Source organism: Athene noctua, chromosome 2 (assembly GCF_965140245.1).
Source record: "Athene noctua chromosome 2, bAthNoc1.hap1.1, whole genome shotgun sequence".
Classification (NCBI taxonomy): domain Eukaryota; kingdom Metazoa; phylum Chordata; class Aves; order Strigiformes; family Strigidae; genus Athene; species Athene noctua.
The window spans coordinates 9712919-9725437 of NC_134038.1; the positions used below are offsets into that span (position 1 = coordinate 9712919).

Genomic DNA, 12519 nt, shown 5'->3' on the forward strand with positions numbered 1-12519 from the left:
ATAAAATTTTTGAAACTTCTCAGCCCCATCAAAAATGGGACTGAAATAAATTGTTTTCCTCTCTGTTACTGTGTCCTTGATAAGGCACAAGACTTCAACTCATTCTTTTGTCAACATTCGTACCTCCTTTAGGTTAGTATAGTGTATCATATTACCATTTAGATTATTGCTTTTTGGACACAAGATTTTTTTCAGCAATCTTTCTGAGACATTCAATTTTTATGTTAACTTAATTTAACTCTAGGAGTTGGAAAAGTATGCAACTTCCTACTTGATATATTCTTGAATAATGTAACAGCTTTCCAAGGTAATGCCTTAGTAACAAATGAGAAAACAAACAAACAAACAAACAAACAAGTCACTATATAAGTAGTGATCAAAAGGGTTGCCAGTAGGGGTTGTGTTACAAAGTACTGAATTTGAAAATTAATTCTTCCTAGTGGATACCAACCTGTTCAGGTGGAGCACACAGCAGTTCCAAGCACACTTCAAAATATCCTAGCGTAACAGTTTATATTGACTCCACAGGGATGTGTCTTTTCTCTTCTTAAAGAAAACATTTATGCAGCCCTCAAGATCAGACTTGCCTACTAATCAGACAGCAAGTTGTAAGGCATCCACTGTATGGATGAGTCCTGGTTCGTTTCTTTTCTATAAAAGGAAAAAAACCCACAAGATACTATTGGCTTCAACACTTGTCTCTCTCACATCTTTATGTGTTACTGCTGTTGCAGAAATATTGTAAGAAAAATGAACAGCCAACTTAAGCTGTCTAAGTCCTTGCTGGGAAATTAATTTCATCATCTGTTTGTGAATTATGAAGAAAACATCTCTCTGAGGTCTTGGTAAACTAAGTGGTAGGATTCATGTCACCAAACTTTTAGACATCTACGTCTGAGACAGTTACTGTAGCCTCCCTTTGTAACCAGTGATGAAGAAAAGGCATATATTTGAGCATGATTTGGTCCACCGGTTCTAGACAGCCAATTTATGAGAAGACAAACTGCACCTTGAAGAGCCTATTTCTCTTTATTGATTATAGAAGAGCCTAGGCAACTAACTCAGCTATAGACATGATCAGTGTTGGGCAGATGAAGCTCCCTCTGCTTGAACTTCTTTGTCTCAGCAGGGACAGTTTGTGCAGCAGTTAATCAGTGTGGCTTGTGAATTAGAGTTTGAGGTAAACTTTGTGACTTCATTGGATAGAATTTCCAGTCAGATCATCAAAACATCTGGTGATTGGGGAGAAACTGATGAACTGTGACACGAGCTACACTATGTATCTTACCTCAATTTTATGTCTCTGACCTGTGTGTCATGTATCTCAAGTGGTGTTTGCGTCTTCCAGACACTTGGGTCTGGTGAAGATCATTGCTATCCTATTCCCTCTTTACCCCCTTTCTGTATTCAAAGGAGGAAATGCTACCTGTTCCAACACAACCCCATGCATTGTGAACCTGCTAATTTCAATAGTTCATGATGAAAATACTACATGTGTATGGTTTTGTTTTGTTCATACTGAAGCCATATAAATCCTTATTTGCAAAATTTTTAAAAATGGAGGACAGGAGGACATTTTTATTAATCCTGTAGATAAAAGATCTTTAAAAATTAAATGTATACTGAAGAAACCAATGTTTCTATATAAGTGAGCATAAAACTAATTTTATAAAGCTTGATTAAGTATGGCTTGATCCTTTCATATAATCATAGAATCATAAAGTATTTTAGTTGGAAGGGACCTTAATGATCATCTAGTTCCAACCCCCCCTGCCATGGACACCTTCCACTAGCCCCGGTTGCCCAAAGTCCCATCCAACCTGGCCTTGAACACTGCCAGGGAGGGGGCAGCAACAACTTCTCTGGACAACCTGTGCCAGTGTCTCACCACCCTCACAGTGAAGAATATCATCCTTATATCTAATCTAAATCTACCCTCTTTCAGTTTAAAACCATTACCCCTCACCCTATCCCTACACTCCCTGATAAAGAGTCCCTCCTCATCTTTTATGTAGATCCCTTTTAGGTACTGGAAGGCGGCTATAAGGTCTCCCCAGAGCCTTCTCTTCTCCAGGCTGAACATCCCCAACTCTCTCAGCCTGTCCTCACAGGGGAGGTGCCCCAGCCCCCTGATCATTTTCATGGCCTCCTCTGGACCTGCTTGAGGTCCATGTCCTTGTGTTTCGGGCCCCAGAGCTGGACACAGCACTGCAGGTGGGGTCTCACAAGAGCAGAGTAGAGGGGGAGAATCCTCTCCCTCGACCTGCTGGCCACACTGGTCTTGATGAAGCCCAGGATATTGTTGGCTTTCTGGGCTGCAGGTGCACAGTGCTGGCTCATAGTCGGTTTGCCATCCACTCATACCCCCAAGTCCTTCTCCTCAGGCTGCTCTCAATCCACTCATTGCCCAGCCTGCATTTGTGCTTGGTATTGCCTTGACCCATGTGCAGGTCCTTGCACTTGACCTTGTTGAACATCATGAGGTTAGCACAGTCCCACCTCTCCAGCCTGTCCAGGTCCCTTCCCTCCAGCCTGTTGACCCACTACACAGCTCAGTGTCATTGGCAAACTTGCTGAGGGTGCACTCGATCCCACTGTCCATGTTGCCAGCAAAGATGTTAAACAGTGCTGGTCCCAACACCAACCCCTGAGGAATGCCACTCATCACTGCTCTCCTGAGCTGCTGACCACAACTCTTTTTGACTATTTGGCCAGTTGCTTATGCAATGAGGGTCCATCCATCCAATCCTTGTCTCTTCAATTTAGAGACAAGGATGTCACGCAGGACAGTGTCACTTTCTGAGTTTCATGAGATGGAATGTTCCACCATGCACTTTTGGCTAGTTCTTTTGTATTATATGCACATTTAATGGATTTGTGATAAAAAATGTCTTTATAGCCTTCCTTATTTCTTTTTACATTTTTATTTTCAATTCTGGTTTTAGAGAATATTTTGGGGTTTGTCTTTTTATTAATATTAAAATATTAATGCCCTGTAATCTGATACATATTCTGATTTGTCCTTCTTATTTTTCTGCTTTACTATTTCACTGAAGTGAGCAAGTAAAATGATAATGCCCTTTCCAGCAAAGAGAACTGAAATAACAGATGTATGTTTTGTTACAGAAAATGTGGGGAAACTAAAGAAGCTGGAATATTTAAATGTAGCTTTGAACAACATTGAAAGAATTGAAAATCTTGAAGGTCAGATTTTAAACAAACCATTTTGCCTTTTTTCTATTGAAACACTTAAGTTGTGACTTAGTGTGAAAGAGGGTGGAAGACATTAAGTGTGTCCACCAATAAAGGTTCTGTGTCAATACTCAAGACTTTTTTTAGGTGCAGCATTTGAACAAATGCTTCTTTGTAGCAAGTGCTTCCTACTGCTGAAATTTGGTCACTGAACTGTCTTAAATGTATTTTAACTCACTTTTTGCATACTTTCTCACCAGTGTTGCCAGATATTATAGCTCTATTCTTTAATAATTTACAAAGTGGGAATCCAATTCTTTCATGAAGTTGGTAAGATAATTTGTTATGCAGGTTAGGTGGAGCAATGTTGTGGGTTTGGTTTTTTTATTATTATTTTTTTTTAATGCTATACAGGCTGTAAAAAGTCTCTCTTTTGTAATGTTTCACTGTCATCTTCATCTTCAATTCAGCAATCAGGTGTCACATACACAAAAGTTCTACTCCATACACAAGTTGCATTGACAGTCTGCGGTACTTTTAAAGAGTTTTTCAGATTATTCTTTTCTCTGTCACTGCATGAAGTCCTGTCTGGTTTATCTGTGTTTAATCCTTTATCCTGTCAATATAATTGGATGTGTAAAGATCTAGCATTTTCCAAGATCAAAATCTAAAATTTTGAGACACCCATAAACACATGCCGTATTACTTGAATAATTTCTGGCTTGATTGCTTTCCCTTTCTTGATTCTGATTAAGTCAGTTGCTGAATCTTTAAAATGTCCATCCTGACACAGGAACAATTAAAAGAAAAGCTGTGCTTTTTCATTTGTTTTGGGCAGTGTTTGTTTTGTTTTGGTTTTTTTTTAAGTCTACAAGCTGATTCAAGAGGATGGCTTAAATCCAATAAAAAAATAAGCAAGTAGACTAAACACAAATTTGTAAAAGTTGAAGAAATAGGTAGTACATTACATATTTGGCAACTTGTTGAGAAACTTGCATCTGTATTCATGCCAGTAATTTTTCAGTTCCTCTATCAGGCTGCATTATTTATTACTGTGATTTATCATTTACTTATGAGTCAGAACCATTGGGAGTGAGCCTTGCAAAAATTTGGGTTATTTAAATCCCCTACTAAATCATTTTGAGTTGTTTATTTTCTTTCAGCTCCACTGTGCATAAAATACTTTCCAAATAGACCTACAGAGGAAAAGAAGTGATGACAATAAGGAGCATCAAATTTGGGCTTGCTTTTATCTAAATTTTTTTGCTTTTAGAGTCAAGGTTATGATTCAAGGACAGATTATGATAAAAAGAGAAACTGATAAGTTTTGGATCTGAATTACCCAGAGCATTTTGTTAGCTAATTTAGACTTTCTGTTTATAATTAATTGTTTTGGTTAACAAAACACTTTTTCTCACTGGGATTTGTAATTTAACCAGTGATAAAGTACTCACAATAGCCGAGTCCATGAAGTGGAAAACCTCATCTTGACTTGGAGTCAGTTTTAAGAAAACCTTGTCTTTACAATTAAATAACGTTAGCTGAGAGTAACAGTACACAGAAATGAAACCCATAACTGATCCTGCTCTGCTAAAGCAATTAAACACTCTTTTGACAGTATGGTGAACACTCAGTTGAGGAGGGGTACCAAGGCAATCAGACTGTGAAAACTGAACTCCATCTTATCCAAAAATGAAACATTTAATAGCTCATCTAGTATACCGACACTGACCACGAAGTTTTGATAGTGACAAAACCAATAAGTTTTGACAATTTGTATTTTATTGAGATTTCTTTCTATAAATAGCCTGACCTCATAAACTTAAGCTGTGAGTCACTCTTTCACTTGTGGCTTAGAAAAGATGTTTTCTGGTAGGATGAAATTAGTATACAGACAACAAATAGAGACAGTTTTATGTGTGTGTGTTTGTATGTCATGTGTACATTTGTGTTGTGGACAAACTGAATTAAGTTTTTTTTCAAACAGGCTGTGAAGAACTAAAGAAACTTGACCTGACAGCAAATTTCATTGGTGAACTCTCCAGTATTGAAACCCTAAAATATAATATACACCTGAAGGAACTGTTTTTAGTTGGTAACCCCTGTACTGAATTTGAAGGTTACAGACAATTTGTAGTGGCAACTCTTCATCAATTAAAAGTAAGATTTTAAAAATCAAGTTTATATCCAAATCAATAATGAGCATTGTTGATAACTTATTAATTCCAAGCAAAATAAATGCCTGTGATAGGAAAAGTAGTATAATTTTTCTTTCTGTCCACAGGAAATGAAATTCTATTCTGAAGAATAAGTGACTACAGTAAATAATGTGATAATAAATTGCTTCTGTTTTGAATAAACCACATGCATTTGTTACCTTTTCTATAATTTTTATTGGAGATGCTTAAAGTTTTGAAAACATAAATATAATGTATGTATTCTAGTTTTTTTCTTTTTTGTTTTTATATAAGCATTGTATTTTTAAATTGTTTTCATGATTGCAGATGATTACCGGGTTGTTGGTACCGCACCAACAATACGTACCAAATCAACAGTGTAAGGCAGTAGAAAGATAGAAGTAGATGTAAAGATACACTGTGTTACATCAGCATAGATGCTTTAAGATTGAGATTTTGTGCAATGACTGAACTGATGTAATGATTTTCTGTCATTGACACAGGCAGCCCCAGTCCTGAAATACGCTTCCACAATTTCCCTTGGAGAAGCACAGACGCTTGCTTAACTTATTAAGAGTAGACTCAACTCACTTAGGTGTCAATTAACTAACACATCAAAAGAAATGATTTTGTAATAGCTTCATGAGCTGAAGCAAGGTCAGACAAATATGAGAAATGGTTAAAGGGACTCTCTACTACATAGTCTAGTAAAACCAATTGAAATTTCTGGAAAATGCAAAAAGCATCTCTCAGATACACAAAATCATTTTCAGATGTGAATAGCAATTTATTGTTAATTCGTTTTAATACAGTATAACTACTTAGTGCTGTGGAGGTTTGAAAAGGTGTATTTTAAATTTTATACAGAAGGTAATCTATCAGAATTAACTTGCATTTTAATGTATTTATTGATTTGAATACATTTAAAATTTCTCACATAACTATATTGATTTTTTTTTCCCTTTGGGAAGTGTTTGGATAGTAAAGAAATAGAACGTTCAGAGAGGATTCAAGCACTTCAAAATTACCCAGAAGTGAAACAGAAAATAAGAGAACAGGAACAAGCCTACCTTCTCAAAAGGGCCAGAGAAAAAGAAGAGGCTCAAAGAAGGATGCAAGAAAGAAAGGACAAGAAACAAAAAGAAATGGAATCTGAGCATGGATTCGACAGGTAACAGTAAGCAACAACAGTTTGGGAGTAAAAGTCATTCTTCATTAAGAATTTTGGTTTTTGTCATTAAATAGTTTATATAATTTCATTTAAATATTTTTGTTTGTCTTCATTGTTGATTCTAGCAGAATTACTTCTCCTTGTGCGTGTTAGCTCTAATGAAAAATATAATTAATTACAAACATAACTAATTACAGACGTGTAGACAGTACAATAGAATTTTTGTCCCAAAACTCCAAGCTAAATTGTCTGGGTGCCAAAATAGTGTAATTGATAGCTTCTTTCAGAAGAACAGCTGGAAATTGTTATTTAAGTAAATGCAGGGGTTCCAGAGAAAGCAGCTGTTCACCTATATTTTCTTTTGCTTTAGAGTTATTAGATATGAGGACTGAATTGGAATATTGCAGATCTTTTGAGGTGTAAAAGGCTATGGAATGTTGGTTTCTATACTTCTTTCACCTAATATCACTGAGGTTACCTAGACAGCAGAAGGATTTTTGTCTGGGGTCATCATCCACTGCAGTTGCCATCCATCTTATTTTTAATGCAATAGAGACTAAATTCCATGGATCTGGCTATGGAACTTTGTCCTCATAGATCATAGCAGTATCATAAATTTAGTTTTCTCTCTGTATTGATAGAGAATTTCTGAAGATTGCAGAGGCTTAGGACTAGGGGGAAAAATGATTCAGGTTCTGTGATGGCACTTTGAGGAGAAGCCTAAGTAAAATATTGCTACCTTATAAATTTCTAATCTGCTGCTGCCTAATATTGGGAATACTTAAACATTACATGGACTGAGGGTGTTCTTTCACCTGGAAGTTTTTAGGTTATCTGAAAATTCTGCTTCTGAAATGAAATCTGTTGAACTCTTTATCTGAGATTTCAGAAGGTTAGCCATAACTATAGTTATGCATAGTTAGGCATAACCCTAGTCATCTCTTAGTTAAGTCAATGAAAAATATTATGTTGAAAAATATTTTGTTGATTGATGAAAGAAGCAGAGCAGAGAACATTATCCAAATATATATTGGTTTTGATAGGAATTATACAGCTATTGGATTAAAAATATCTTATTGCAATAATTCACTAGCAAGTACTGTTACTCTTCATTGGTTTTATTGTGATAATTTTCCACATGATCTTGTATAGCCCAGACTCCCTGCAGGACAAAGAAAACCATCAGGCAGAAGGAGATGGAGAACAAGAAATGTGGAGAACAGTTCAAGATGATGAAGAAGACAGAAGATTTTGGGAGGAGCTTACACCATATACTCCAGAATCTAGATTAGAAACTCACAGATATATTGAAGAAAAACGGAGAGCTAAAGACAACATAAGGTATATTTTTGTTTTAATATATTCTATGAATTGAAGAAGGGAAAATTTTCAAAGGTACAGAGAAGAGGTAGGTGACTGCCTCACAATAAATATTATTGAGAACTGACAGGTTAAATCCCTGCTCCCTGTGCAAATATGCTTATAAAATCTGAATGAAATATTCAGATTGTTCATTTGGTTTTGTTTCATTTTCTAAAATTTATGATACCCTTTATTGTGTTTTTCCTCAGAGTTTTATATATATATATATATATATATGTATATAATTTCTCTTTTCAACTCCATTTTATGGACTTTAGAAGTTTCACTTTTCTGTCAGCTAAATATGTTTCATGTAGTTCAATGTTTAATCTTCTTGCCAAAAGTATTTATCTGGAGTACAGATTGCATTATATAAATGCCCTACAGGCCATGCTACAAAATTTTTGCACAAGTGACATTTCAGGTACCTTGTCTATGTGACTTAGAAGTTTTTTCACATACTTTATTGAAGATATTCATCCTGAGTAATAAAATTCTTCATGTTATCTGTGTGATTTGACATGGTGAATCTGAAGATATCTGGGCTTTAAAAGTTTCTAAAGTTGTCAATGGTTTTGCTGAACATGGAAAATGAATTCAGATGCTAGTAAAAAAAGTTATTTTATTGCTGATGACTTATCAGTTCCACAAACATTGTAAGTAATGTCTTCTTTTTTTCTTTTTTTTTCTTTTTTTTTCTTATATAAGAGCGTTTGTACCAGAGATTTTTCTAGCTGTTCTTTTTAAGGGCATGAATTTTAAATGATTTATGAAGCTTAAGCATTGAAAAAGTCAGTCCTAGGGAACTCTCCAAGAAATTTGGAAATCTGCATAATGTGTTGCTATTATTAATTTAAGGTCTAGCACTTTCCCAGAAGAAATACTGTGAAACCCAAATTCTAGCTAGCTAGAATTTTGCTGTGTTTAGGGAGGCCTTGGTCTAGTCAAAAGCAAATGTGTTCTAAATGATTTCTTCTAAATTCAGGGAGAGTCCAAATAGCATTATAATAAAGACAGAATAATTCCTTTCTAGATTTTTCTCATTTTCCAAGGCATTTAAAGGAGTTAAAAATCCTTTCATGGTTCATTTTGTTTTGATGGTGGTATTTTTCTTTGGTAGCATGAGAAAGATGAGAACAGAAAGGTGTCCCTGACAACTTCAAATCATCCTTGCTGGTGGACAGGAGCTGAAATGTAACTTAAAAATAAGTTACTCAGTATAAAAGGATGCTTATTTTAGTATAAAATTGACATGAACTCAATCAGACCAATGCTAAGTTTGAACCTATCTATGACATGTTGGCACACGTTAAATTTGCCGGCTGTGGGTATAGTTGAATAGTTGATAAACTGAGCGGATTTGGCTATTGCAAAATAAATTAACACATCAGTTTCATTCAAAGAAAATTCAGACAGTTATAAGATCAGTTGCAGGTGAAAGATGCACAAGGTCTCCTTTAGCTGCTTATTTCCAGAACAAGACTTTTGTTAAACAAGTTATCTTAAACTCTAGTCATTATGATATGACTGAATTTGCCTTAAAATGGTTCACGTGAGCAGACAGATTCTAGAAACAGATTATCAAATCTAAAAGGTGGTAGGATATAATTTCCTGACATATTTCTGAGAACTGCATCTTTACAACAGAGTGATGGTTCGTTCACTTTGCATTTAAGTGTCAATAGTAGGGATTCAGGTGTAGAAATTGCTAGCCCACAAATCCCATGTTAAAGCTTGGAATAATACTGTAGAATAATATTTAACATGTGCATAGTTGTGAATCTTTCTTAAGCAGTTCTTTTCAGGTAATCATTCCAGTAGCTTCACTTGAATGTTTTTATTTCTTCTTTAAATCCACTGTATTTATAGACCAAGTATTTTGAGAAATGAGAGGGTTTTATATGCCACCTGAAGTAGCCATACACTCTCTACTGAACATCTGAAAAGTGGATTAATACAAAGCAAAAATTACGGTGCTGTATTTTTAAAGAAATCATTGCCATTTTTTACCTAGGTGCAACCAGATTTTTCTTTTTCATGTTACTAAGATTCCTTACTCTTCCTCTCCTTGCTCATGATCTAAACATTTATACAGGAAATACCTGTACTACAAATCTTGATTTTACGGTGGTCTGCTTTGTTTTGGCAGATAAATTTAAGGTAGCTTGTTTATTGCACTAAATGAAGGTCAGATATAGTTTAATTGCTGATAGCTGGACATAGATAGTGAAGATAAAGTCTCCATCTGTAGTATATATTGTAGTTTTGAAGGAAGAACACAACAAAAAATGTAACAGATGCATCAACAAATAATCTATATGTATGCACTTTGGTCATACTGTATCTTATTAGGTGCTGCTTGTAATCTTTTGACCATTATAATTCTTTTTACTAATGCAGAATTGTGACTGATAGGCATACTATTTAGAGATATGCCAAACATTTGTTCAGTGAAAGTAATTAAGTTAGCATGAATAAAAAATTTCTTTAGAGTTGCTTGCACATACATCAAAACAGTTAACAGTAATGACACCTTATGATTAGTATGAACATTCATAACTCAAAACCCATTCCATTTCACATACTTAGGCAACCCACTGATTTCTTAAGATACACTAAATAAATCTGATCTATTACTGTTTGATAATGGACACTGTGACATGCAGAAGTTATTATCAATGTAAGACATGGTATTACAAAGCATTGGCTCATCTTCAGATGATACTTTTATTGTGCAATTGGACATTTGATATAATCTGTCTAGTTCCTGAAATAAGTTGTAGCCTTAACATCAAATACCAGCTAATTCTTACCTCTTCTTGCCATCCTTCTTTCTTTTTTTTTTTTGCTATTAAACATAAAATACCAGAATATGAAATTATAAACCATTTTTCTTTCTGTTTTGTTAAGGGAATCAAAAAAGAGAGAGAAGTCTCCTTGGACATTGGTCACTGCAGAAGGAAAAGTTCTGAATGTGAATGTGCCTAAGTATGTAAGATTAAGAGGTTAAACAGGCTAACCTCTTTATATTTGATTTGAGCATCTATTTCAAGATATACGATAATACAAAAATAAGAGGGCTAACAAATTCTCGTTGCATTATTATATTCCTGGTGGGAAAACTGACTTCTAAATTTATATTCTGATGCTGGAAGAAGAGTTAGTTTTCAGTGAGTGAAGTGTTGAAAGTTGTTTAATTTAACATCTTGATCTTTGATGACTGAATAACTTGTTTTTCTGTAATAGTTATAAAGTTTTGCTCTTTTCTCTCCTATGGTAAGGCTCTCTTTCTTGGAGCATTGTGCTAATAGTGGAAAAAGTTTACCTGGTTTGACTACTGAAGATAAATATCTAAGAATAGCCACTTTAAATGTGGAAAAATTTAGCTGCAAAATCAAAGCTAAGAACATGCATATCATTAGCATGAACAATGCTTTCTAAATCTTGGAAATTTATAAATCCATGCAAATTCAAGGAATTTGAAATCTTACATTATAAGTCCAGTGCATAATTTTCAGTGGTATAGGGAAAATTAAAGGTAGTGTCAGAAGAACATGTGCTTAATCCATCTGTACCAGAAGATACTTACCATTGTATTGATGTACTTTTTTTGTAAAAATGTGCTGGCTGAAAAAAATTTTATATAGTCTTCCAGTTCAAAGAAGACAAGTCTAAAATAGTTTAAATCTTGTCTTAATAGAACTTGATTATGCCTCTAACAAGCAGAGACATGTAGAATAAAGCTCTAGCTATCTTTTTAGAAGAAATGCAGTCCCCTAGAATCCACAGTTAGTAGCAGTCCAGTTTGTGTCATCCAGATTTTCTGGATTTAAGTGGTCTGTGCACGTAAAACCCGAGCAGTTTTTGTTGTGGCTTCAACAAGAATATCACAGCTCTTCAGAGCAATCTGGCAGTGTATCGGAGAGACATAAATAAAGAGATACAAGTAGACAGATGGTGTTCTTCAAAGTTTTTGCCTCAATGTGAAAGTAATGTCCGTGGCAATGTCCAAGCTTCTGTGGTGTTCTTTTTGAAGGTTAGCAAGAGGAATGGCTACATGCTGCTGAGAACGGGCTATTTCTCTCCCTCGATTCTGATTAAGGTGCCCCCTAGAAAATTTTACAATTCTTTTCTCTTTTTCACCCTTAATGTTTTAGTGAATTCTCAAAATTTGTGATGCAGCAAGAAAAAAAAACATGAACGGGAAACAAAGCTGGTTTGTATTATTTGCAGTTTTCCATTAAAAATTACCCATAAACTAAAAGCCCTGTAAGCTTTCTTGCAGATTGACTGTATCAGACTACAGGAGAGCAAAGAGTAAAAAGTATATCTGACAAATATTTTTATTGCTGAAAAAAATATATTATCAAAATGTTAGCATTTAATCTTCTTTCTGTTACCTGAACCCAAAGTATCTAAGTATTTTAATTAAAACTGAAATATTCCAGATAAATTGCATTAAGAAACCCCTTGCATTTTATACTAATAACTAATTTATAAAAATCTGCTCATTTATAGGTGGGTTTTTTCTCACTTTAATACATGAGAAATGTTTTGAGTATATGAGCAGAACTGTAAGTCTAGACTAGATCTCCTTGCAGTTTTAGTAATAGATGT

The 12519-nt window shown here is 34.8% G+C and overlaps 1 protein-coding gene across 3 annotated transcripts in view; it reads left to right on the plus strand.

Moving 5' to 3' along the window:
* The window catches only part of DNAAF11 (dynein axonemal assembly factor 11), a 36896-nt gene that overhangs the window by 4277 nt on the left and 20100 nt on the right, over positions 1-12519 (plus strand). For all 3 annotated transcript variants that reach the window (XM_074897573.1, XM_074897574.1, XM_074897575.1), the window contains exons 3-7: positions 3127-3204; positions 5180-5352; positions 6341-6540; positions 7693-7881; positions 10813-10890. In XM_074897573.1, the coding sequence (XP_074753674.1) occupies positions 3127-3204; positions 5180-5352; positions 6341-6540; positions 7693-7881; positions 10813-10890 (718 nt within the window). The remainder of the gene's footprint in view (positions 1-3126; positions 3205-5179; positions 5353-6340; positions 6541-7692; positions 7882-10812; positions 10891-12519) is intronic.